The 27,343-nt window shown below is 44.1% G+C and overlaps 1 protein-coding gene across 1 annotated transcript in view; it reads left to right on the top strand.

Annotated features, from left to right (window-relative positions):
- LOC135901684 (uncharacterized) overlaps window positions 1–25,046 on the top strand; it is a 74,819-nt gene extending 49,773 nt beyond the window's left edge. Inside the window, exons 2-4 of the mRNA XM_065431533.1 lie at window positions 4,026–4,119; window positions 11,413–11,627; window positions 23,998–25,046. Of these exons, the coding sequence (XP_065287605.1) occupies window positions 4,116–4,119; window positions 11,413–11,627; window positions 23,998–24,246 (468 nt within the window). The 5' untranslated portion in view covers window positions 4,026–4,115 and the 3' untranslated portion in view covers window positions 24,247–25,046. The remainder of the gene's footprint in view (window positions 1–4,025; window positions 4,120–11,412; window positions 11,628–23,997) is intronic.
- The last annotated feature ends 2,297 nt before the right edge of the window (window positions 25,047–27,343 follow it).

Genomic DNA, 27,343 nt, shown 5'->3' with positions numbered 1-27,343 from the left:
TTGCTCATCTCCACGCAGCCCGGCGTCATTAGCAATGTTATGAAACTTCATCCGACCAGTATAAACGACAGCGCTGAGGTGACACGAACTGCTCCGCACGGCGGCGCAAGGTGGATAAATGACGCAAGCAACCTACTGCACGTGGCGGCGCCAAGTGCACGTACTGATGAAGTTCCGATCATTATAAGACGTTCTCGCTCTTGAGCGCCTTATCGATCCGCGTCGAACCATTGTGATCAACCGTACTCCGGCGGCGGCTGCGTATGGCGCGGCCGCGCGGGCCATATATCTTGAAAGCGGTCTGCTATAGAGGCAGATAGAGCGGCGCGTACTGACACCTTCGTGCGCGCTGTGTTCTTGCCGCTTAGTTTGCGTTGAAGCTAGAGGCATCACGAAGGTGAATTCGCTCACTGCTGCGGGTCCTATCTTGAAAACGATAGTCTTACGGGACGGACGGACGGATGAGTGGTTTTTCCCGTTGGGTAAGCTTAGAAATGCTTATAAGCACTTAAAAAACATCTTCGATGGACATTTAACTCGGTTCACGTAGCAAATGAAAGGGGCGCTGCAAAATCACACGTATTTCAAACCACTACGTTAAATACCTGCGATACAGAAAAGAACCCGGAAACAGCAGCGAACTACCAATCTTTCAGAGACAGCTTCTCGCGCTGAGTATCAGGATCAACCAAGCGATTTGCTTTTCCTCAGAGCCAGAGAAGGGAGTGTTTTGCTTCATATATTCGAGGAAGAGCCAACTGTTGCTCTAACTTTAGTTTCCCACGACCTACAAAGCGCTTTCATTCGTACAGCAGGCGTTTGATCGTGCCGCTCGATTCTTTTCCTTCAAGCTCAGCGGGGTAAAGACGGCATACACAGGAATGCGTGCTTTCAGTTGCTTCCTATAAGATCGCACGCACCAGTGATTCCAACGCGCAATAAATGTGCGCCGGCAGGGCTGTTTGATTCCGCGAGGATACGGATTTGCATACTTTTTGCATGTGTGTCCTTTGTATATACGTACGTGTGTGAGAGGGCGGTTGTGTGCTACACGCCGATCGCTCAAATCGCAACAGAACGACACATAACCTTTGTTATGCCGCAGACCTCTCGGAAAACTATAGATGCCAAACCCACGGCAGGTTCGGAAGCAAGGCTTGGGTACGAACTAGTTGGTATTCCATGGTATCCATCGTCACTTACAGCGCATATATAGACGAGGGACAAAAAGGACGACGAAAACAAGCGCCGACTATAGGGTCCCTGCCAAAAAACATGGATCCGAATTCACACAAAGCCAGGCAAAACGCTGGGGCAAAATATGTAGAAAAATACCTAGCAACCAAGCCGAACATGGTATACACGGACGCCGCGGTGTATCCTCGAGATCGAAGGGAAACAGAACAAAGAGTCGTCGCGGCAGTAATAGAATCGGACTATGGGGAAATCACTTGCTCGTCGGCACAGGATTGTGCGGTAACAGAGGGAGAGGAAATGGCTGTTGCTCTAGCAGCTGTGGAGGGCTACCGCACAAATAGATCCCTTCTAATTCTAACAGACTCCAAGGAAGCATGCCGAAACTATATCAACGAAAGAATCGATCAAAAAGGTCTCCAAATCTTCCTCCGCGCTGGCCGACAGAATAAACGCAATAGACACACCATCTTTTGGCTACCGGGGCACACTGAGATCGAGGGCAACCAAAGGGTTGATAGGATCGCTCGCGAGCATACAAACCGAGCGGACCTAAACAGAGATCCTGAGGATTTCATGACAGTGATCCCAACGTACTCTGACATACTAAATTACCATAGAAGGACGAGGATCAGATATCCCCCACCCCACAATACACTCACTCAACAACAGGCAGTTTGCTGGCGAAAGCTGCAGACAGGAACTTTCCCTAATTTTTTTTTATATATACTAAGTAAAATGTTCTTAAGTCAATACAGGGACACATGCCCATGGTGTGGCGCAATACCCGCACTTTATCACATCACATGGGAGTGCAATACGAATAAGGCATTCCACAAAATAGAAAATCCAAGTGCGGAGCAGTGGGAGAGCGTGCTCTCCAGCGGCAACCCTAGCCTCCAACGGAGGCTGGTGGATCGTGCCCGACGAGCAGCCACGCTCTGTGGTGCCCTGGAATAGGGGCGCCAACTATGCAGGCCGGAGATCGTCATCAACCAATAGAAGATGAAGACATCCGGCCTGACCGCTGAATTACTCTTTCTAGAGCAATAAAGTTTACTTCCTCCTCCTCCAACTGATTTTTATATTGAGAAACAAACATATATATACTGGGACACCAAGACAAAAGCGCCCCCTACAAAGCATCAACCCGACATGACACATGTCACATGACACATGACACATTAAAAATTCGTGACCTAAGATGAACGAGAGCGCATGTGCGACCTCACAAATACCAGTTCTTTTTGTGTTAATGCAATTGATGGCTCACTAACTGAGTCACCATCGGCAATCGCTGCTGCTTCAATGATAACTCTGCTGCATTCATTAGAATAGCTAGCTAAGATAGTAGTTTTTTCAGAAAGCGGTATACAGTCGCATTGTGGGCAATGAACTCTAAGAAACCTTTTCAGTTGGAAAAATCAGAAGTCAGCGCTTGTCTTCGACGTCCTTTTTGTCCCTCATCTATGTATGCGCTCTAAATGACGACTGATATCATGAGATTCGAAAATCCGGAAGTGCTGACGCTTTTAGACTTGCATGGCGTTGCGTCAGGTGAGATAATGCTGGTGCCGCGACCTCAGCGATGCGGCGTCAGCTTTTTCCTTTGGCCAACTATGGTGGCATTTGGGCAATCGGCAAGGCTGAATATCAATGAAAACGCAATGAAAGCCTCGCGTTCTGATATTTCACCATCGTGGTGGCATAAAAATTCACATTGTGCACGTGCGAATGCAGCCAGAGAGAGAGAGAGAGAGAGAGCACAGGCATGCATCACGATTGCATTTTCACTCCACTATATCTATATCAACGAGGCTATCGCAGCGGTATACAATATCGACCAGACACGTTGGTGGCACCTGCCCATGCTGCAGGCTGCATTCTTATGACGAATGCTGCCGCGTGGGCGCCAAACCAGGCCGGGTGTTCTGCAAGTGTTCACCTATAGTTGACATGTTCCTTTCGTCTGCTGCGAAAGTGTTGAATTGGTGGGGGCGCCTGTCTTGCCTTCGCGCGTACCCCAGCTTTCAGTAGCATTTCAGAAGCAGTCGAAACGGACATGTCCGCTAGGTGAACACTTACAGAATCCCGCCCCAGGCGGTCACAAAGCAAGAGCTCCAGAGGAAACTTTACGAAGAGAACGTTGCAAAGTGCAAACTTGGTTCTATATTCTTCGCCATGAAGATATCAAATCAATGTGCCTCCTTTCATTACTAACTCAAGATGAAGGATAGGGTGGTTCAATGCCTCCATGCTGTCGTCATTTCTGGTCTAACAGCTAGGTGGGACATCACATCGTCCACCATTTGATTCTGTTTCGTCAGTATTTTAACACGAACGTGTTTTATGCCGTGATCCCCCGAACGTGTGCGCCATGTACGTACGTCACGCGATCATCACAACGCAAATCCGCGAGTTGGCGATACTTTGCCGTTTTGTGCCTGCCTAATAGTTATGAAGGTAGGCATAGAAATGTTGGAAATATTTACTTTATTAGATGAATCATGCTCTTGACAGCGTATATTTGTTGCAATGTGGATATTCACGTTTAATTTGCTTTATCGCTAAGTGATTCTGCAGAAAACATGACTTAGCCACAGCAATATGCTGGTTTCTTATATACTTGGGCCAGCATTATGTAACTACTATGTTCCAAGTCTTTCTCTTTTTGCGTTTCATCATTGGTCCGAGCGGCGCTCCGCGTAATATTATCACCATGCAGGAGGGATTGGTCGTGAACTTTGGATAATAACAAAGGAGCAGAAGTGCGCGAAAGGAAAGCTTAATTATGCCATCGTTGTTTGAATAAAGCGTGTGTCTTCTTGCAGGTGTGTCTCTTAGACATCGAACAGGCATTGTACAGGCACAGCGATTTGGTTCCGAAAGAAGGCGCTACCTGTGCGTTGCAGTCTCCAGCCATGGGTAAGTATCGAATTAGGCAGACCCCGTTTAAGTTTCCCGACTATCGCTGACGGCGGATGACTCCGTAAGCTACTCGGGATTGCGAAGAAATCTTACAATGAATCCTGCAAAGGCTGTTCTAAAAACGTGCATTCCCCCATTTTTGTTTAACAATAATTGATGGCGATGTACGGGGCCTTTAGCACTTTGACCTGTAATGTGTGCGAAATTGAAATAATCCCTGATATAATAGTCAAAAGCGTGCCTTCAAAACCGGCATTCTATAGTGTCCCACTTCCATTGTACCAGCGTGCCAAAAGACGTTTTGTCAAGCCCTTCGTTATTGGTCCCGATATTTCTGTATTTATTATTCATATGGATTTGAAAGTAAGGTGTGTTTATTGATTGAAATTCAGAGTATCGACGAGGCTCAAATCCGCAATAGTGTCGAGGCATTGCGGTCGGCAGATTCACAGGAAGATAAAAAAAAATGCTACGCAAGTCCCTCCCACAATTGCCTGATTTACATAAAACTGTTTATGGAGCGAACTTATAACAAAATTTGTTTCTTGTGAAACTTACTGATAACGTAATAGTGCTCACTTGAATTTTGTGCAATGAACAGATTTCTGTGCTTTCACAACAACGAAAGAATGTGCCAATTTTGCGATATTTGGAAAATTAAATTTGATTATACGAATACCTACCCATGATTATGTACATTTTTCAGAAGCGTTGTCCGTGGGTCATTATGAACTAGATTTTTATGCAAAGTAAAGAAAATAGGCCAACATGCGCATTTTCGTACGTTTTGTGCTGCAATCTGCGTATTCACGGGTTTTGGAAAATGTTTTACGTAATGACATTTGATAAAACACTTTCCTTATCGTCGTCCGACTAATCAGGCCTACTATATCGAAAGAAGCTGCCCAAAAGGACTAACTACTCCCGTTTTCCACCAATCAAGTCCATTTTACACACGCCAGTGTATACTGACCACGATACTCCGCCCAAATCGCTTCAACTTCAAATGCGCTTCCCTTCCCTAGGCAGCCATTGTGTTTCGTTAAGGGACCACCTGTTATCTGCTTTATCTATTAATTCAAAATTTTGCCAACTGATAGAAATGACTTATTTGTTCTACGCATTACATTGCCTTCTACATCCACTTATTCTTGATACACTAAGAAAAATTTTAGTAAAAATTTAGGAACTACAGCAGTTCCTACTCTCAAATACCGTTACTCGCTCCTTATTATTTACTAACACAAGAGCCCCACAGGTGCATAACGTCTAAGCTAGCCCAGGCTACTACCTCGAATTGCCCGTGATTTGCCATGTTGTGTGGTGGCTGTCGTAAGGCTACATTTAGATGAAACGTAGTTTCTTTATGTTCCACTAACTCGGGGTGCATATGTGCACACTAAACTCAGAAATTTGGGTTCATAACTTTATTTGATTTTGTATTATATCCTGCGTTGCAGTGTTCACCTTAATCATAATTTGTTCATTTTAGTTCAGTTGTAGCTACCCCGCAGATGAATAATCCTTGCAAACAATACTATTACAGAGAAATGCTTTTGTAACAGAAGATACCCAATTAGAGTCATGGAATGGGTGCTTATGAACCAATTGAGAGCGCCGATGCTGCAGATAATGATAACGCAGTTGCGTCAGTAAGGATTACCGTATAGCCCCATTAGTAATGGTTTCAACTTTTTCTAGTTATTAAATGTTACTAATGCTTCTGTTGTAGTGACTGCAATGACTGAAGCCGTACTAAATCTTGTGAGAAACTGTCGCTGACTCGTAAGCTGTAACTAAGTGATCGTTTCTTATGGGCGTGTAGTATCAGCAAGGGCATGACGTGTAGATTTGTTTGAAACCAAAATCTTTCTCTTATAGCACCGCCCGTAAAGACAACCCTTAGAGAGATGTAAGGTCGCAGAAAGACAACACTCAGCACAGCGCTAAGATCATCAGATCGTGTACGCCCGTTCATCTGTAAAATATGTCGGGACGTATTTCGCATCTGCTGTTGCAGCATGTGGTATCTGCAAAGAGTCGAAGAGGGAGTAAGCATCGCTGTCAGATGTGTGGCTGTGACGCGAACATGTCGCTCGCATCCGTTTCAACTTAGATTTCAGCGATTACAAGCGTAAATCAGCTGCATTGAATGCGCTTCTCCCTGGTTCAGTTTTTGTGTTCGTATTCTTAATAATAATAATACATTGTGGGGCATTGCGGGCCAAAACCACAAGTTTATTATGAGGCACACTGTTCGTATTCTTCAGACACTACAGAATTTTGTGTGTCGGCACTTGAAGTATAACGCTGTGGGGAGCGCAATGCGCCACAGTTATTATGGCATTTGGCATCGTCGTATAATGCTTAGAGCGGCGACAACTCCGCACCTGGTCCGTGTTGAACGCCTCCTCATGAATTTCGAGGGCTCACACGGTAATCAAAGCAATCGCTTCGGCACACTCGTTCCGCAGCCCCCCTTGCACTAGTACTCTCGATTTCGACAGCTTGATGCCCGTTAATGCGCTCTCCTGCTTACAAGTATGCCTATACACAGAAGTCGGGCTCTTGTTCGTTCCAAGGCAAGCAGAATGGGGCAAAATAAGTGGTGGTAGCAGTGCGCCGGTATACGGGGCGATCATTCTTAAGATTTATGGAATTTTTAAAGATAGCCTGCTGCAGATAACATCCTTAAGGTGGATTATTCAGAAAGGCGGACAATGCTTGCGCGAGAAATCGAAACAGACATTCAACTAATAACGAAATTTATCTTCTGAATCGATTAATTTACGGCAGATATTGCAATTTACGAATTATAGCCGATGAGTTTGCAAGGTCTATCCACTTGGAATGAATTTCCAGAATGAGGCCAGTTTAGAGGTATGCGCCATCAATTTCGCCGTAAAAAATGGACTGTCGTTCCACTTACTTTTTAGAGCGCAGGTCTTAGGAGCCTGCTCCTGGGGCGAGCGTCGGCGTCCCTCGGCGTAACTGAGTAAACGAGTGGAGCGAAGGATCAACGAGCGAACGGAATTAAAAATAATTAAATTATGGGGCTTTACGTGTCAAAACCACTTTCTGATTATGAGGCACGCCGTACTGGGGGACTCCGAAAATTTCGACCACCTGGGGTTCTTTAACGCGCACCTAAATCTAAGTACACGGGCGTTCTTCGCATTTCGCCCCCATCGAAATGCGCGCAGCGGGGAATGAAAGACGGCAACAGCCAAGAGAGCGCGAGGAGGAAAGCGGAGGAGGAGGGCATTAGGGATCGCGAGATTAGGCCGTATTGTAATCTTCGTTGAATTTGTTTAACAAAACGCCATTTTATGCATTGAAACTTGTATAGTCCTGGAAATTCATTTCAAGTGGATAGGTCTTGCAAGCTCACCGGCTGCGATTCGTAAATTGCAATATGGGCCATAATTTAACTAATTATGAAGTTAATTAGTGAATTTCGGTTAATTGCTTGAATATGTGTTTCGATTTCTTGTGCTAGCAATGTCCGCGTCTTTAAATAATCCAGCTCAAGGACAAGAATTAGCCAATCTGCCGCAGGGGATTTTTAAAAATTCCGTAAAACCTAAAGGTGCTCACCCTGTATAAGCGTTTCGAACACGCTTCGCCAATTTACCGACAGTTCCCGATACCTGGCAAGACGCGCACTGAATAAAGCGTTTCGCCCTTTTTTTCTTGTTCAGGTTTATTATCTAATTAGCCGAATCGCATATAAAGCAATGTGAGGCAAATGTAAAAGCTACCAGGAATTAATAAAGAGAATAAAGATCTGCTTGTATTTCGGCTTTATGTGTTATGAGCCTTGCAAAAGTAAAGCTTGTTTCTGCTAAGTGCAAGCAACGAAGTCCACATAAACAGAATGACTGTGTGTGAAGGATTTCTTGCATTCCTTAAAGAAAAGCTGTTTACGGCGGCTGTCGTGAACCGTACAGCCAGTATAGGTTATCCACTCTACGCTTTTCACCTTGGTTCTGTATCTTGTAAGAAGACCTGCCCACTGATTCCATTCGTATTTTTTTATGCCGGCCTCTCTATTGCCGACCTCGGTGACAGCGTAGTCACCGCTTTGTGAGAACCAATCACGAATGCCAAAAAGAACAGAAAGTGAAAAGAAAGTAACAAATTATGGTACCAAAAGCCAAATAAATAGAAAAACAAGAATAAAAGTGTATAGAAAGTTCCGGAAAGGGAAGGATGGAGAAATATTTCTGGCGTGGTCGATGAGCAATGATGTTGCTCGTCGCTCATCGACCATTGCTCATCGCTATCTCGTGCAACCTCCAAATCACCCTATACGTTTCTAGTTTCCCTGACTTCACTCGTGCGGACGACAGTTCCATTACTGATCTCTTAGCTGATCATGTCCATACGTTTTCCTCTCTGCCAGACAGACAGGATATGGATGGTTTTGTTAAATACTTTGAACATCTTGACAAGTCATATATCTAACCATTTGTGCCCATTAAAACTAAGAAAAGTAATGCCAGCCTACCCTGGATGACTCGCGACAACTTGCATTTATCTCGTCGTGTCCGTAGGCTTCGGCGTTCTAATCGAACCAACGATCCCATATCCCCGGACAGGTTTCACAAGACAAAAAATGAACCTAATTTGAAATCGCAAATGGCCAAAGATTTCTTCTTTCGCGCTCAACTGCCTGATATGTTAAGAACTAACCCTCGTAAATTTTGGTCTTCTATTTTACCTCACGATGCTTCACCCACTTTATTCAAAATTGGCAATGACGTCATCAGTGATCCTTCAGTAATATCGGATGCTTTCAAGAAGTATTTTGAGTCCGTATTTATACCCGACAACAACTTTATTGCTTCTCCCACCAATATAGTTTGTTCTGAAGCAACCACTGACATTCACATTAACAGTGAAGGAATTATGAACCTCGTATTAAACTTGGATACCAAGAAATCGACCGGCCCGGACGGGATACACAATGCATTCTTGGTTCGCTATTCCTTGTGGTAATCAAGATGTCTGACGGTCAAATTTAACAATCTTTATTTTCTGCCACTGTTCCTTCCTCGTGGAAGTTAGCTAAAGTGCTTCATCTTTGTAAATCCGGTGATAAGCAGTCTTTATTGAACTACACACCAATTTCGATATCACAGTCTTGCAAAATCTTCGAACATATAATTCATAAACACATAGGGCTTTTCCTGGAATCACATAATCTACTATCTAACATACAACATGGGTTAAGGCGCGGTTTTCGCACGACAACGCAGTTCGTTAACGCATCGCATTTTTCCTTAACCTTGATGTTGGCAACCAGGTTGACGCTATCTTTATAGACTTCTCTAAAGCGTTTGACGCAGTATTACATTCTAAATCCCTCGCTAAACATTTCGATGTACTAAAAGATTACAAGGTCTCTTAAGATCTCTCTGAAGGGGTGAACGGCGAAAGCCTGCTCTACCTCCTCTTATCATTCGCTTCTTTCTATTTGCCTCTTCTCTTTCTCTTCTTTCTTTTAGTCATTACTGCTCACTACTAAGCATTTTAGTCATATGTAATCAATTGGGGTCATTACAAGCCGTCGTTAGACATGGTCATGTCCTACTCATCAATAGTCATTGCAAGTAATTTCAGTCATTATTAGTCATTATTGCTCACTAGTAAGCATTTTTAGTCATTTGTAATGAATTGAGGTCATTACAAGCCGTCGTGAGACATATTGGTCATTTCGTAGTCATTAGTAGTCATTAGTCATTACTAGTTATTATTAACCTCTACCAATCTCTATTATAAGGTTATCATTCGCTAACTGCCACCATCAATAATTTTTCATTCTTTAATCTGTCTTCATATGGCGTGATGACGCTTCGGCGGACACTCCGGCGGTCAGGTCTGCTGACACAAGATTCACCATGAGCCTAGAAAGGCCTTTCGCCTTAATAATCCTCAACTAGTCAAGTGGACTTCAAGCTTTCTTTAGCTTCGCTCCCGGATTCTCTCTTACAGCTTGACCGACTCTACTGCTATTTATGTGACGTCTGGAGTGCGCCAAGGCTCCGTTCTTGGGCCACTGCTTTTATTATTTACGTAAATGATTTGCTTGCTAACATCTCTTCTAACATTGATCTTTACGCCGATGATTGTGTTTTATATAAAGTTATTAACAGTTCTAATGATCATTACCGCCTCCAAGAGTCATTTGCTAGGTTTCGCACTTGGCGCAACACCTGGCAAATGAACATTAACTTTGATAAAATCGTCCTAATGCCCTTCGGTAAAAAATATTATCCTCTTTTTAATTACTCTTTCAATAACCGCGCTGTGTGTCGAGTATCTTAGTATAAGTATATCGGTGTAATATTTAGGCATAACGTGTCATGGGCTACTCATATTGATTACATTTGTAACAAAGCACTAAAAAAATAGGTTACCTACGTCGTACACTATCCAACTCTCCAAAAGATCCTAATCTACTGTTATATAAATCGCTAATTCGTCCTGTTGTTGACTACGCATCTGTCGTTTGGAAGCCTTATAAGCAGTCTTAGATTAACAGGCTAGAAGAAATTCAGAAAAAAAGCTGTAAGATTTATATGTCACCGCTATGATCGTGACTTTTCACCCCTTTCTGCACTTCGTTCCTTGAATTTAACTTAGCTCTATTCACGTCGCCGTAGAGCATCGTTACGTTAGCACAGCATCGTCAATTTTTCCGTTAGATTTTCAAAAATCAACTGTACTAATCTCGCGGCAGAGTCATCGACGAGACGACAACTTGAACTTCATGTCCTACTTTGCACGCACTAATATGTTTAAATTCAGCTCTCGTTCCATAGAAGACTGGAATTCGTTAGCTGAGTCTATTCGCTCATGCTCACCCCGAAGTTTTCTATCTGTGATCCAAGAAAAAATGGTGCTAGCACATCACCCTCATCGTTTTATTGTATTTTGCGGTGTACGACTTCCCTCTGTTAAACCACTCCTGCTATAGCGCTTATTGCACTGCAGTATGTGCAAATAAATAAATAAATAAATAAATAAATAAATAAATAAATAAATAAATAAATAAATAAATGCATTTTGTTCAAACTGCAACGCCAAAGCTGGCCTCCAAGCCGGGGCCTGAGCCCGCCAGGTCACCCGGCGACCAATAGACGCCATGCGCGCCAACACTATATTTTTTTTTTTTTACCCTGTGACACGATCAGCTACGCGTTTTGTATTTGCGAAATTATGGAGCGTCGTGCGTCATCTTTTCGTGCCGTTTGATTCGTTTTCTTTTTATTTGCTCCCCTAAAGCTCACCGAACTTTGACGGCGCCTGTTCCGTGGAGCGGGCCGTCCACGAATGTGCCCCACCATCCCACGCAGCGGGCGGGAATCTACTCGTCCAACAAGTACATCTCCTTCTGGCTCCTCGGGTCCCTGAGCGTCGCGCTGCTCCTGCTCATCATGCTGCTCGGCCTCTGCTCCAGGCGCATCACGCACCGCGGAAGGCGCTCGTCCCGTGTGCAGGTGCGCATTCGCCGCAGTTGCATCCGCTGTCGGCATCTGCGGGCGGTTACCATAGAAACCTACGAACCTACCCTTTCTCCTAATTGTTTTCTCAATATTGGGGCACGAATAACCTGGGGCGGCTTGCACGAACATTTGAAAATAATAACGAATTTAAGAACGCGTTCCTAAGTGATCCGTAGACAACTCTTAGTCCCCACTACAATGCGTTCTTAAATTCAGAATAAAAACAGGAACAGCGCAACACAGGACAAGCGAGTAAAGAGCGCAAAACAGCGCTCTGTCCTGTGATCTTTACTCGCTTGTCCTGTGTTGCGCTGTTCCTGTTTTTGTTCTGAATTTAAGAACGCATTGTAGTGCGGACTAAGAGTTGTCTACGGATCACTTAAGAACGCGTTCTTAAATTCGTTATTATTTTCGTTATGAAATATTTGTGCAAGCCGCCCCTGCTCAGTCTCTTAAGATAGCCCAAGCGCCATAAGATATTGCCCACTTTTTTATCTTTGGGTCATTCCATCTCAAGTGTACTCGGTGTTTTATCGACCATCTGCGTTTCTGCTGAAAAAAATCATACTGTATTACCTCAAAGTGCGAAGTAATTATTCAAGCGATTTTTCTTGAAAAAAAAATTTCTAATGCCCTGAGGACGCTTTGAAGATTGCGCACACAAGTGAAACTGTGCCAGGTAGCAAAATTTCTACAAAGTTATTGCTTTGACCTGTTACTGCGAATATTTTTTGAAATAGTCGCCAGACGGTGCTCTTTCGTGACTATTGTCGTTTATTACTTTTTGTTTTAATTTACATAATTTTTAGCCGTAAGGAAAAGTCGACAATTGCCCCTTTTTAAATATTTTTTATAAAAGAAAGTAACGTTTCCACGAGGAATATATTGACAATAGGGGCTTGGTATGTGTGTATACTAGATGATAAAAATATTCGTATAAGAAATAAAGCCTAAGCTTTTGCTTAATGTCATGGTAAATATGAAAAAATTTACGTTCTGACTCAATTTGTGGCTTCATTTTCGCAATGTAGCGTTCCAAGTAAAAATATGGCATAGTCGGCATCGGATAGTATGCTTTGCTGTCTATCTATATACAAAGATTCAAAAGATTAAATTTTGTTTTAAGCGAGAAAAAAATTTTTGAACTGCACAATCACAAGGTTGCGCGGAGCATCTCTTTGCTTCGCCTTCACTGCATAGCACGTCGGCTGGTGTTTCAGTCTCGCTCATTTTACGCGCTTCTTCTTTTTCTTTTTGAAGACGAGGTCTTTTTGGCGACTTCAGGTTGATTTGCGGTTCGTGGGGACTGAGTTTCTGGCCATTGTCATCTTGTAAGATTATATAATTGCATGCCTTCTAGTGCACGTAGGACAACTAATAGGCGTCTGAGTTAAGCTTGGAACGCAAAAGATGCAGAAAGTTAGTGTGCTAATATATACGGAGAAGTTATAACGCGTAATTCTTAAAAAATACGGTGAAATAAGTTCGATCAACATGCCACCAGTCACTAAAAACACGCCAGAACAGGAACCAGAACTGTGAATTTATATGCCACCTGTGCCACGCAAAAAGAGCAAGAAACGTAATTCAACTTTACGGCCCCGTTTTTTCGTTCTCCTACGAATGTAAGGCTGGAATTTTTATGTGCATCCGGCAACACAATGGCGTTAAAATCACCCCTTGTCCTGGAGAGGAAATACATGAACTAGAGACATCGTGTAGTTTAAACGTGCCATGAATTATTACGCAAATCCATGTACCTGAATTCCCAGAAGCTGAAGACGCACCAAAACTGTCGTCCAGTCTGTCGACTTGATACATTTTCTTCACACCTCGATCATCGGAAAGAAACTGTAAACATGAACGCCGGTTTGCTTCTGTGACAGCTGTAGCTTTGCCTGGGATAAAGCGGAGCAGTAACAGACGACACACCTATCGTCTGCTCGTAATGCACGCTCCTCCCGTCGTCTTGACGTCGCTTTCCCAGCCTCGGTGGGTGGCATCGCGGGACGCGTTTACGATACGAATACGTGTTCCAACCAGACATTTAAGGCCGCTTCGCGGACATTCTAGGTATCAAGCCGGCCAGTGGCCTTTTTCGTTGTTTTAGGTTTAGCAGAACGCCACAAATCGCCTGTTCGTTGAATAAAGCCACAGTTCTGGTTCCTGTTCTGGCGCGTTTTTAGTGACTGGTGGCATGTTGATCGAACTTATTTCACCGTATTTTTTAAGAATTACGCGTTATAACTTCTCCGTATATATTAGCACAGTAACTTTCTGCATCTTTTGCGTTCCAAGCTTAACTCAGACGCCTATTTGTTGTCCTACGTGCACTAGAAGGCATGCAATTATATAATCTTACAAGATGACAATGGCCAGAAACTCAGTCCCCACGAACCGCAAATCAACCTGAAGTCGCCAAAAAAGACCTCGTCTTCAAAAAGAAAAAGAAGAAGCGCGTAAAATGAGCGAGACTGAAACACCGGCCGACGTGCTATGCAGTGAAGGCGAAGCAAAGAGATGCTCCGCGCAACCTTGTGATTGTGCAGTTCAAAAATTTTTTTCTCGCTTAAAACAAAATTTAATTTTTTGAATCTTTGTACATAGATAGACAGCAAAGCATACTATCCGATGCCGACTATGCGACATTTTTACTTGGAACGCTACATTGCAAAAATGAAGCCACAAATTGAGTCAGAACGTAATTTTTTTCATATTTACCATGACATTAAGCAAAAGCTTAGGCTTTATTTCTTATACGAATATTTTTATCATCTAGTATACACACATACCAAGCCCCTATTGTCAATATATTCCTCGTGGAAACGTTACTTTCTTTTATAAAAAATATTTAAAAAGGGGCAATTGTCGACTTTTCCTTACGGCTAAAAATTATGTAAATTAAAACAAAAAGTAATAAACGACAATAGTCACGAAAGAGCACCGTCTGGCGACTATTTCAAAAAATATTCGCAGTAACAGGTCAAAGCAATAACTTTGTAGAAATTTTGCTACCTGGCACAGTTTCACTTGTGTGCGCAATCTTCAAAGCGTCCTCAGGGCATTAGAAATTTTTTTTTTCAAGAAAAATCGCTTGAATAATTACTTCGCACTTTGAGGTAATACAGTATGATTTTTTTCAGCAGAATCGCAGATGGTCGATAAAATACCGAGTACACTTGAGATGGAATGACCCCTTTATAACACGGTACACGTAACTGATCGTTGCAAATGACCGCGCGGAATGGTGGTAAATAAAAGGGATCTATTTGCAACGTGATTTCGTCTTCTGGAATTGTACAGCACAGCTAACCGAAACTAATCGTCTTAAGAAGTGTACAGGGGGACACTACGTAGAAGAAAAAACACTGACTGCGTAGTGTGACGCAAGCTGGAGCGAAACGTCCGGTCACTGTTGCCCGGGAATGGCGAAACTAAAATGAAACGAGGAGCCGAAGGTCGTAAAACAAACGCTTTCGAGAGAAAAAAAAAGAAGAACATAAGGAGATCTAGTGATCTAGGAAAGCCGTGAGAAATTATGGACGATGCTGCGTTATTAGCAATACTATTTGCGTAATGACGAACACGGTAAACAAGACATCGGTTTCCTCAACATTATTAAGCAACGAGAAAGCATAGCGACTGATGCGAAAGATAGAAGCGGCGGTAACGACAATTATTTGCCCTTTCACAAGCTTGCGGCCCGCTGTATGCCGGTAATTACTTACGTGCCTTCATTTTGGCATATAACTACGCCGTACCCTTTTTTAATTTTAACTTTTAATTTTAGTTTTTACGGCACTGGAAGCACTCTGCTTCGACATTTATTGCACATTATGGAAATGAAATTTTTGTTCGTTCGTTTGTTTGTTTGTTTGTTTGTTTGTTTGTTTCTATTCGTTTGCTCGCGCTTGTTCGTTCGCTCTCTGTTTGTTCGCTCGATTGTTTGTCGTTTGCGGGATTCTCATTTGTTGCTTCATACAAGCTCGATGTAGTCGATACTTTTTTCGTTATTATAGTAGCGATGAATACAATGTTTCTGCTGAAAATTGGAAAAAGAATGCCATATCAGGCTCATGTGAAATGTACCCGCAGCTGTTGTAGTGATGACAGCTGGCTTTCTTTGAGACTGAATAAGTATTTAAACGAATAATTTGGCATAACTTACCACGACGCTTCTATACTGCAGAGTCAGCTGAATGTTATTGACGGATACATTAGAGCGAAAGTAGCAGGGAGACTATGAAGACAGCAATAGTCAGAGCTTAATTCAATAAAAAATTTGTTCCTGAGAACTGGCATATTTTCGCCGACCGCATTCGACAATGCCATGTTCGGTACCGAAATAGTCGAGCGCCTGTTATGACAGACTGCTCCAGTAAACAAACTGCTGTATATGGGCATCGACCTAAATTTCGCCTGTATGCCTAATGGCTTGAAGAAGGGTCCTGCGTTTTACGTTGTCACTTAAGAATTCATTCTGCAAAGCTTAAAGAAGCATTCTGTACATAACAACTCGAGGCACTTTTATACAAATGACAGCACATCTTGATCTTTCAGTTTCGTTCTTGAAACAAGGACACTGCGCCTAGACGTTTGTGACAGGATTAAGCATTCGAGGCCAAAATTCGAGGCCACTCCGCAAGTGCGTGCGATTTAGATGAGCCTGATGTAGAGCTCCTCCCGGGCGCGTAATTTTCCATTGCGTTACACGACTATATAAGAAAAATTACAGCAAAACGACCCCCACACATGTCAGTGCGTGTGTGCTCAAAATAAACAGGCCATTGCTTTAAGCGATTTCCCGTATTTATAATAAACTACGTCAAATATTTCCGTGCGCGAGTCATGTATGATGGAAGAGTTCCTATCCGTTTTATGTGTGTGTGACTTAGCTGTACGTATAGCAATGTTTTACGACAATCATGCCTGCGTAGCAGTAGTTGTCCGAGAATGTTGACGGTGAAACAACGTCTCTTTCCCGCTGAGCTTCCGCCTCTCAAAGTTTGGAGAGTTCCACGGGGTCTATTTAGACACATCGACAAAGCAGATCCCCGAGCAGAATATAAATACTCAATATTCGGCACTTGGCTTTTGACAGGTTACAGCGCAGACAACGCGCTTTTTCCAGAATGGTTTGTCAACGCAAAAGGAAAAGCGTGGCAAGCTAGAACTAAAACACAAAATATCAGCCCCGCTGCCGTCGAAACTAGTGACTGATGTAAACCGACGCCAGCGCGTGTCTGTGGAGCGCGAAATTGACATGTGCCGGTTACAGCGGCGGCTTGAGTGGGCGTGCAGCCTTATTTTGCTCCCGCGTCGACGCCAGGTGAGGCAGGCCTCGTTCTTACTTGTTTCTAGTACATCACTGTAGCAAAATTATTGAAAATAATTGCGCCCGGTGTACTATTTCCTGGTCCTCCCATTAAGGACTCGCGAAAATAAATCTATATAAGGAAAGTACGGCAAGATAATCAAACATGCAGCGCCCCTTCATTCCCCGAAGCTTCTTATCTTGTTGCGCGGAAGCTTGCCACGTGGCCTGAAAAGTGAATAACGAATAAGTGCAGCATGCGAAGTCTTCTTACTACGCCCTTGCAGGAATTTGTTTCGTTGGCGGCGGCAGAATATCTAAATTGGTCTGATTTTTCTTCTCGTTTACGAAGTTGCGCGCTAACAGGGTGACTAAAAATTTAGCATACGACACTGGAAATGTCATATTTGACAAGCAGCAGCACTAACTAGACGAGCACGAAAAAAGATCACAACACAAGCGCTGACTTTCAACTAAAGGTTTATTCGAAGACGACACGTGTATGCTATAAAACAAACGGCAATCTGGCTACGGCAAAACGCCGTGCGTGCACAGCAGAAATAAGCCCGGTACAACAAAAGACACGTAGAATAACACGTGCGTCGAAAATCCAAACAAGACAGAGAAAACACAAGAAAAAAAAAGGACATTTCTTGTGAGGACCGAATGCGACCTAACGTAGAAAGATTTCGTTTAAGAACCAATTCACATCTTACTAAGGACAACAGACGACTTGCTTACGCATTTTCCCCTTGGCCATCAATATATAGGACCTTCATAATCTCCATTGTGCGTCGGTCCTTGTGACGAAACGGAAATGGTTTTTATCCGGCTATCGGTTGGCACCCAGACTCACAGCAAAGCGCAGGCCCCCAAAACCTTTCCATGAAAACAAGCGTTCTTTTAACCTAACATCTAATCTTTTCATCTAACTTTTAATCCAACACAACGGCCGGCTTGGCCTACGTATACAAGTCTGTGTGAAAATGGCAACCTGTAAATAACACAAGTTTTGAAGTGAACGTATCAATTGGCTAACTTGCCAGAACACAAACTCCAAGCCATACCAGAAGCCAAAATCTCTTTTTACAGGGAAAGCTGTACATGACTAACCTTCCGTAGTTTTTCTGTGTCCAGCAACAGAAACAGACTTAAAACGCATACGGGTACAGGGCGGCGGCGCAGATGTCAAAATGCTGAACAGATTAGAATGCTCGCCGTGAACACTAGCGTGAAATCAAGGTTATCACAGCATATAAGCAGGAGAGGTATCGGCGCTAAAAGCAGCTGCGTTATCGATGGGGCGGACGCGTATAGTTCGTACACCCGAAGAACAACATGCGGACGAGGAGCGCCGGAGGTTACAGCAACGAGAATGTAAACGGCACCGGCGCGAAACGACCACCGACGAATAACGTTCCCGCGATGCTGAACGAAAACGACAATCGCGAGCCCGGGCCCCTCCAAACGAGCAATGACACCAGACTCGTAACGCAGAAAATGGAAATCATTCCACTTTGTGAAGATGGAGTGGTAGCGAAAGCATTTTGATTTTCATTTCAGAGCTTTGACTGCCGTCAGCTTTCCGTGCCGTTCCATCTTCACAGAGTGGAATGGTTGTCTTTTAAGGCGAAAGGATATTTAGGCTCAGGGTGAAGCTTGTGTCAGCAGACCTGACCGTCGGTGTATCCGCCGAAGTGTCATCACGCCATATGAAGACAGATTAAAGACAGATAAAAAAATGAAAATAATTTATAGTGACAGTTGGTGAATGATAACGTTATAATAGAGATCTGTAGAGGTTAATATTGACTATAGTAATGACTAATAATGACTTGTAATGAATACTAATGACTTCAATATGACCAATATGTCTTACAACGGCTTGTAATGATCACAATTCATTACGATTGACTAAAAATGCTTAGTAGCGAGCAGTAATGACTAATAATTACTTGTAATGACTAGTAATGACTACTAATGACCAATATGTCTAACGAAGAGCTGTAACGACTACAATTGATTACAAATAACTAAAAATGCTTACTAATGAGGCGAATGATAAGACGAGGAACAGTAGGTTTTCGCCGTTCACTTCTTAAGGGAGATCGTAAGAGACCCTGTAAATTGTTTTTCTTTTTTTTTGCAAACGGGTACAAATACTGGCTAGTTTATCGGAAAGCACCACACACACAGCCATGCCTATTTGCTACGTTCTTCTAGCAGTGCGATAGCTTATGTATACATGTGCCACAACTACTGGCCTTTGATAATTGCACACGTGATCTTTTAATTTTTGTACATTATTGCAGCCTTTCACCCACTTGATCGAATTATGACAGACCCTCAAGATTTCAGTATTAGCGTAGCCAGCGAACAGCAATCATTCACTCTGACTCGGGAAACTTTCCTTTAGCGAATGTGCGCATGTTTTCCGGAGCACAGATGCTCGATGCCCTTCGATCAATCGGCCTGTAAGGTATTGTGAATAAATGAATAAAAATAGGTGGCACGGGCGCCACCTCTTATATTGGCCATGCAATATAATTACTCGTGTTGCGCTGGCTGAGCCCACCCTATGCTAGCAAATTTTCATGACTCGTCACACCAATTAGTCCTCTGCCGTCTTCGACCACGTTTTTCTTTCTTTCGAACACATTCCGTTATTATCATACATCACCATTTATCTATTCTTGGCATTACCCAAACCAACTTCTTCCTCTTGATCTGAACCAAGATATCTACAACTCTCGTTTGCTCTCTCATATGTCGCCCCTTTCCTCTCTCGCAACAATATACCTGCCATGCGTTTTTCGTTTCTTCGAGAATAACGAGGATTTTATCCGCAAAATATTACACCAGAAAAGCAGATTACTGCTGGCTAAAGACCGAAATTGGAGTCACTAACTGATAAACTTGAGCGACCATACTTAGACAAGCAGATCATACGGGGCACAACCTGCCGAGAACACCCAAAAACGGGAGGTTGGATTTGTTGGATTCAGTATCAAAACAGCTTTGGTTTTTTACAATAGAGTCTCATGAAAAGGCACTTCCTCTTCGGAACGAAAACAAAAAGGAAGGAAACAAAAGAGCTTGGCATACATAGGTTAATTCAATATCTTTTCGTTCTCGCCAGACCCACACCTTGCATGGATTATGGTATGGGCGGAGACCGAACGTGCAGCACGGTATCTTTTAAGTCACTTTCATTTGTCTTTACCTAGTAATACGTTAACATTCTTAAGGTACTTCACGCACTTTCCAGGGGCTATAGATAGGTATGTTTCTCTCTATTTGTGTGTGCTTCTATGTGTTTTAGTATCTTACCGTTTTCCCACCTACCTGGGTCACTGGTTAGTTAGTAATCGAATGGGTAGCACATCGGGCTACTGTGCTAAGGTAACAGGGTTCGAGGCCAACCATCGGACCGACTTGGGTCACTGAATATGTGACACTGTGTACATGCGTGCCGCTCTTCGACGAACCTCTTTCACGCCGCCACGGATCACTGAAGACGCGGGGCTGGGCAGGTGGCACCATTCGAAAATCTCTGAGGCCGACTTGGAGCACTCGGTATGCGCCACTCGGTCTGCGTTGGTCCCTGATGAACCTCTTTAATGCCAACTTGGGTCACTGAGTATGTGCCAGCAGGTATATGTGCCACTCTTGAATGAATGTCTTCGACGCCAACTTGTGTAACTGGGTATAGGCCAGTCGGAATGTGCCGCTCTACAATGGCGATTACGATTCCTTGAATTTATCGGATGCTGAGCGGAATCAAACCCACGTCACAAAGGTTCTTTAAGGACAGCAACGCGACGCATAAGCAGGCTGCGCCACAGATGCATTGGCTACGTGCCGTTTTTCAATGAAGGCCTTTCCCGCCAACGCTTTAGCGAGCTGCGCCATGAATGCACTGGGTATGTGCCACTCTTCAATGAATCTCTCATCCAACTTGGGCCGCTGAGTATGTGCCACTGAGTGTGTGAAAAGCGCGGAAATAATTCTCCGCGTTCGCAGGCACCGGCGTGCCTCGCTTCTCATCTCGGAGGCCACGCGCGGACTTCTCGGCTGCGCCACTCGATGGCGCAGCGTGTCCAGAAAGAAGCGTGTCCAGAATGAAGGAAATTAGAAGGAAAAATCTGTACAATAACACGAAGGGAAGTGCCTTGCTATTTGAGGCTCGATCTGGTTGCCTAAAGACCAAAATATACCAGAGCAAGTATTTGCCACAAGATGAGGCATGTGTATGCTGCAGCAAAAAGCCCGAGACCACTCAGCACATCCTAATGTAATGCTAAGAGATTCCCCCAGTGATGTCCGTACGTAACGTGTACCTTCCAGAAGTGCTTGGATTTAAATTGGACGGAAGTATCAGCCGGTCAGCAGTCGAGATAAGCAAAAGTCGTTTGGAGTATTGGTGGAAAAAAAGCAAGAAAGATAGATACGACTAGATTCGTTACAGGCACAGGTAGTGGAACAAGGTATCTAGATAGAGAACTTTTGAGGAAGAGAAAAACATCAAAGAGATGTATACATACAAAAATGCTAGAATGAAAAGCATGTATAACATTCCTGAGCAACTCAAGCAAGCTAGGTGATTATTTGTCACCGCCCCATTTCGAAAGGGATGCTAATAAGTCATCATCATCAACGAGTGCGAGAGAGGAGCCAGGTTGCCGCATGACGCATTTCTCAGCGTCCGCACGCACCGGCACGCCATGCATTTCGGAGGCCACGCACAGGCTTCGTGGCGGCGCAGCTAGATGGCACCGAGTGTTCTTAGGCAAGCCCGAAAGGCAAGCCCACTACAGCACGCACTTTACACATAAAACCTTTCGACGGTGACAATGCAATGTTTCGCTATCATTATGCTAACGCATTTCCGTCGACAGTCATCGGGAGACGGGTTCTGCGCAATTTTTATTTCTGCATTTCAAATAAACGTAAGAATTCACTTCTGTGCTTTCTCTGGCCTCATTGACTGTCACTTCGTATATGACTGCGACTAACAAAATACCAAATTCCTTGGACACCCTTATTCTTCTTGCTGTTACATATGAACACATACAAGAAAGTTTTCAGTTCACAGCAGCAGTATTGCCCCTCTTTTCCTTCTATTTTGCGTGTTGCACAAAAGCTATGTTCAGGGCGTCTCCCATAATCACAACTACCTGGTTTCTTTGTAAGCAGACCTTTTTATTTTTTTGTCACTATAATGCATAACTAGTGAGTGCTACACATAGAATAGCACTGTTAAAAGCAAGGCACCCGCGCATTTCTTTTAATAGTTCTCTGCCCTCTATACGGTGCCTCTTTGTTTGTTTCTTTCTTCGTTTTTTATGATTAATGTGTACGTGTTCAAGGGAGATTGTTAAGATTTGCAGGCAGTAGAGTCAATAAAGCAATGTACACAGCATAGCGTTGGAAAGAACGACTTGGCCATGTGTTTCTTTGAAATGTTCCGAGAAGAGTATAGTGCATTCATCACATTTTATGGGGAGTGCCTGCAAATGTACCTCATACACCCGCAGTTTACCATTCACACTTGATAGTGCGCAATCTGTTATGGCCAGGTTCATCCTGGCCCATATATATTTTCTTCTGTTACTTGATGCCCTTTTGTTATTTACCGGATGGGTTGAGTTACCGGGCGTGTTGTGTTGCCATATGTACTGTGATAATCTTTAGTCCCTACTGCTCATGATGATATGATGCTCGGGCGCAACAGTCACCGGTAGCTACTACAAAGCTATGCCCACTTGCAGTAAGCAACACTCCACCTCTTCCCCCTCTTGCTTGCTAATATCTGTGTACAATATGCGTACGCCATTATGCATGATTCTACAGTATACGTGTGTGTTATTCGTGTGCATAGACTTGTCGTGCATAGTCGTGTCGTGCATAGTTGTCGTGCATACTGTGCATAATCGTGTGCATTTGTCTCCCATGCCATTCATGCCAGAAGCTACCTATAATTATCACAAAGTTCTTCCTTTCGAGCAATGAAATAGCCGGTTGCACTAGATGAAGACGTAGCATTTCGGAGTTACTTTCAGTATTTGAAAGCTATTTCAAGTTCTAATGATAATAAATGGCGTGATACAGGCTTCTTTGCCTGAAGCGGCACTTGCTACAAGCCCTTCACTGTGCTTCACTGACTGGAAATCATGTTCCCTAAGCACTTGACATTTTTGTTCGGGTAGAGAAAAATAGCCCATCAAATCGATACAGAGAGCGCCTCTTTTTCGAGCCTTAGATCTTTCTAAGCAGACATAGTTTCTTGCGCCATTGGTTGAGAGAGTACTTGACTCCACGAGAATTCCTCCAGAAACGTCACGGCAGATTTGTCCTCGCGTATCAAGGTTGGAATTCACAAACGCGCTATTTAGACAAGAGCGGTTCGTAAGAGCCCCTGACGGTAAATTGCGATAACAAGCACGCCGACCGATGTCAAGCCGCTCTTGAGTACCCAATCTTTAAATACTTTCCTAGCGGCAACAACATCTCTTCACAATTTTATGCAAAGTACCTAGGCAGTACGCTCTCCAACGAACTTACCGCGCATAAAACCAAGATTACTAACGACACTAACCGTACCTTAGGTTACCTCAAGCGACATCTAGCACATGCCTCTCCTTCTGTAAAATTACTAGTTTACAAAACACTAATCCGACCCAAACTAGAATATGCTTGTTCTGTTTGGGATCCTCCCGAACACTCTCTAACAGATCTCAGTGAATCAGTACAAAATCGCGCCATTAGATTCGTATATTCTGATTACTCTTACGCTAGCAGCGTAAGTAACCTAAAAGGACAAGTACGTCTATCAAGTCTTCAAGTTCGCCATAAAATCGCAAGGCTGTCACAGTATCAAAATTTTTTTTTCATGTTTTGCCTCATTGTTCTCGTCTCAATCCAGCTCATCGCGTCTCGCAACGCATCAGCCATGTTAAAGTTGCATACCCCTCCCCCTCTTTAGTACGCGGTACACCTTGCGAAGGCAGAACCGTTTCCATAGCGACCCTTTCATCTCTCCCTTTCCAGGCTCACGTTCTTCCAGGTGGCAACGTTGCCGCGAGAGCGGGCCGCTACCCGCGGCCTCCAGTGGGTGACCCACACTCGCGCGAGATCCTGCTCTGCGCGGCCTGCCGAAATGCCCAGGACGAGATGTTCCGGTTGGCCAAGGCCGCGCCTGTTCATGGCTCGGCCGCCCGCTGGAGTCCCCCACCACCCTACACTGCGCGGCCTGTGCCACCTTCCGATACTCCGCCTGGAACTCCCTCGCACCTATGACGAAACGACATTGCGAGCAAGTTCTTTGCTGGCACAGTGCCAATAGTCAAGACAATCATCGTGGCTCTCGTCACTGATGGAAGTGGCAAACGCTGTCTACTTGTTGTGTGAACGTTTTTTCCGCACACAAGAGTGAGCGTGGTGTTCTATAGCTGTCGTCCTTCCATCTCTGCTATCTGGCGCATCTCGGTTTAACCCTCCGGCAAGAGAGCCTGCGAGAAAATGCAAACGTCAACTCTCGTCTGCGGCCCTTGCTAATGTACACTTTTAAGCCGCTCTCACAGTTCGCCCCACCCACAAGCTCACAAGCAAGCAGAAAGTGCAGTGTGCAATATCATTATAATCGAAGCGATAATATAGACCATAAATTACCGGTCAGACAAACTCAACCGGTTATGCAACGATGTTGCGTTTTAGATGCTAGCACCATGATAACCTAGGATTTCTCACTGGACCATTGTAATCTGGTGCATGTGTTAGCCTTTCTGTCACTGAGCAATGACCATCAACGATAACTAAAAGGGAAGAAAAGAGGACGCGCCACCACGCGATGATTGCGCAAGAGACCTGACTAAAAACGTAAAGCCCACGAACAGACGAGGACGGCGAAAGAAGACGGGAGACGCACGCGCGCTAGCTTGCAGCAATTTTTTGAGAAACGCAAAACGGAATATAAAGACATGTCGTGGCCGTAGATCACGCAAGCGTAGCCAGCAAAACAATCAGTGATGACGCAAGTAGTGTAAACTCTTCGAAGATAAAGCAGTCGACGGCTTGGAAAAAATAAAATATCAATCATCTCTGCCTCGATGATTTCACGCGTCATTTGCACATGCTTCTCGTAAAAATGGTGCATTTTTGATAGATTGGCACGCAGCACCATTTCACACAGGGGTCTTCACGTTGACCGGAACTGGGAACAGCACTCTGGTCATCACTACCTTTGCACTTCTTACGGTACACATCAAGCAACCCTCCGCACTTGTCCGTCACATTTCTACTGTGTTCCTGGAAGTGATCATTTGTACAGCCCCACTTTGGCCTATGTGTCTTACCACAAGAAATCGGTATGCAGTACACGAAACGATCAACTCCGGGAACACCGTAGAAATGTGAGTGACAAGTGCGGAGCGTTCCTTGATCTGTGCTGTAGGAAGTGTGAATCTAGTGATGAGTGTAGTGCTGTTCCCAGTTGCGGCCAAAGTGAAAACTTCGCATTGGCGTAACATAACTCAGACTTCCATCGGCACGACTTTTACTAATATCGTTTAGCGACAAAAGCATTGCACCCGCCGCGGTGGTTCAGCGGATATGGCGTTGCGCTGCAAAGCACGAGATCGCGGCATTGAATTTGGCCGCGACGTCCGCATTTACATGGGGTCGAAATGCAAAAATGCCCGTGCACCGTGCATTGGGTACCCGCTAAAGAACCCCGGTTGGTCGAAATTATTCCGGAGCTTCCCACTACGGCGAGTTTCATGAGATCGTCGTTTTGGAACGTAAAACCCCAGAATTTAATGTAATTATTAACAAAAACATGCGTGAAGTTCCTCTTCAACCACTGGCTGACACATTTTATTTATTTATTTATTTGTACATACTGCAGCCCCTATATGGGGCTATCGCAGGAGTGGGTTAGACAAAAAAAAGTCATACAAGAAACCAAGTAAACAATAACATTAAACATTCACAAGAAATAAGGCAGATGACACAAATGAAACTCAAAATAGCAGCAACACTAAGAAAAAACGAGAATGAGTAAGTACACTGTAAGAACAAGAAAATACATAAAATCAGGTGTGGTTAACTTTTAACAGGAAATCGTGTAGTGGCACTGACCTAATTGTTCCGGGAATTAGGTTCCAGAATTCAATGGTAGGTGGGAAAAAGCTGTATTTAAATTTATTAGATCGAGCAAAGTAAGGCTTAATATTAAGGTTATGGTGACTCCTACTTGACCGAGGAATTTCTGAAGGAATATATATGGGATGTGAGACATGTTAAGAAAAATTGACGATGCCATGCAGAAACTTCAATGACTCAGTGTGACGGCGTATGGATAAAGGGGTTAGGTTCAAAGAAGATAAGGCACGAGAGGGTGAAAAATAGTGATCATAGCGACGATATATGAACCTAATAGATTTGCGTTGTATGCTCTCAATGGAGTTAATGTCGCACTGCTTATGAGGGTTCCAGACAGGAGAAGCATAATCTACGATTGGGCGAATTAAAGTTTTATACATTAGTAACTTAGTTTCCTTTGGAGAATTGTTAAAATTGCTCCTCAAATACCCGAGCTTCCGGAGTGCTTTAGTGCAAATGAAATTAATGTGTTGTGAGGAAGAACATACAGAGAAGACGGTTGCTGTGCGCATTTTTATGCGGAACTGTGCTGTGTGTAGGAGGAAAGAGGTGAATAAGATAGTGTCCCGCATAAGGAATGTTTCGTGTCTATCCCTTGAGCAGAGAAGTAGAACACAGTGATGACGACCTCACGCCATTTGGCCACTTCATTTCTCGAAAATTTTTGGATAGCTGCCTTAAAAAGAGTTGGAACACAGCACACTGTGGGGATGCGCGACTCTCACGCGTCTCCTGATGCTCTGCCCGCATGGCTCCTGTCTCTTGTAATCCGGCTTCGCCGTGTGGCTTTACGGTAGCGGTCGGTGCGGTTGCAGACTAGTACGAGAGAAGACGCTAGTGTTGCGCTTCTAACCCCACCTACCGGTGGGGTTACTTGGGCGCAAAAGGGAGAAGGCTGTTCCTCTTCCGCTCGGTGTCGGCTAGCGGCGCGGACGTTCCGCCCGTGCGCCGATCTATGCTTCTGCGAGATCGTCTCGCGAGGCCTAGGAGCAGGAAACCAAAATGGACGAAGAAGATCATTCGAAAGCGCCACCATTTCCACGACCGTACACGAGAACGATCAGGCATTGGTGTCCAGCATGGGGGCGAACATATTCGTTCGTTATCCGGTCGCGCTGAGTCGGACTTCCTAGATTTGTGGCGAGCCATTCGGCTAGCAGGCATTAGTGTATGAAGAGTGCAATAAATGCCCTTGTGATTGTTTGGACTATGGTGGTGCCCTTCCTTTGTCGCA

Source organism: Dermacentor albipictus, chromosome 1 (genome assembly GCF_038994185.2).
Source record: "Dermacentor albipictus isolate Rhodes 1998 colony chromosome 1, USDA_Dalb.pri_finalv2, whole genome shotgun sequence".
Classification (NCBI taxonomy): Eukaryota; Metazoa; Arthropoda; class Arachnida; order Ixodida; family Ixodidae; genus Dermacentor; species Dermacentor albipictus.
Note: the sequence above shows the minus strand (reverse complement) of the source record. Positions and strands in the feature narration are given on the sequence as shown.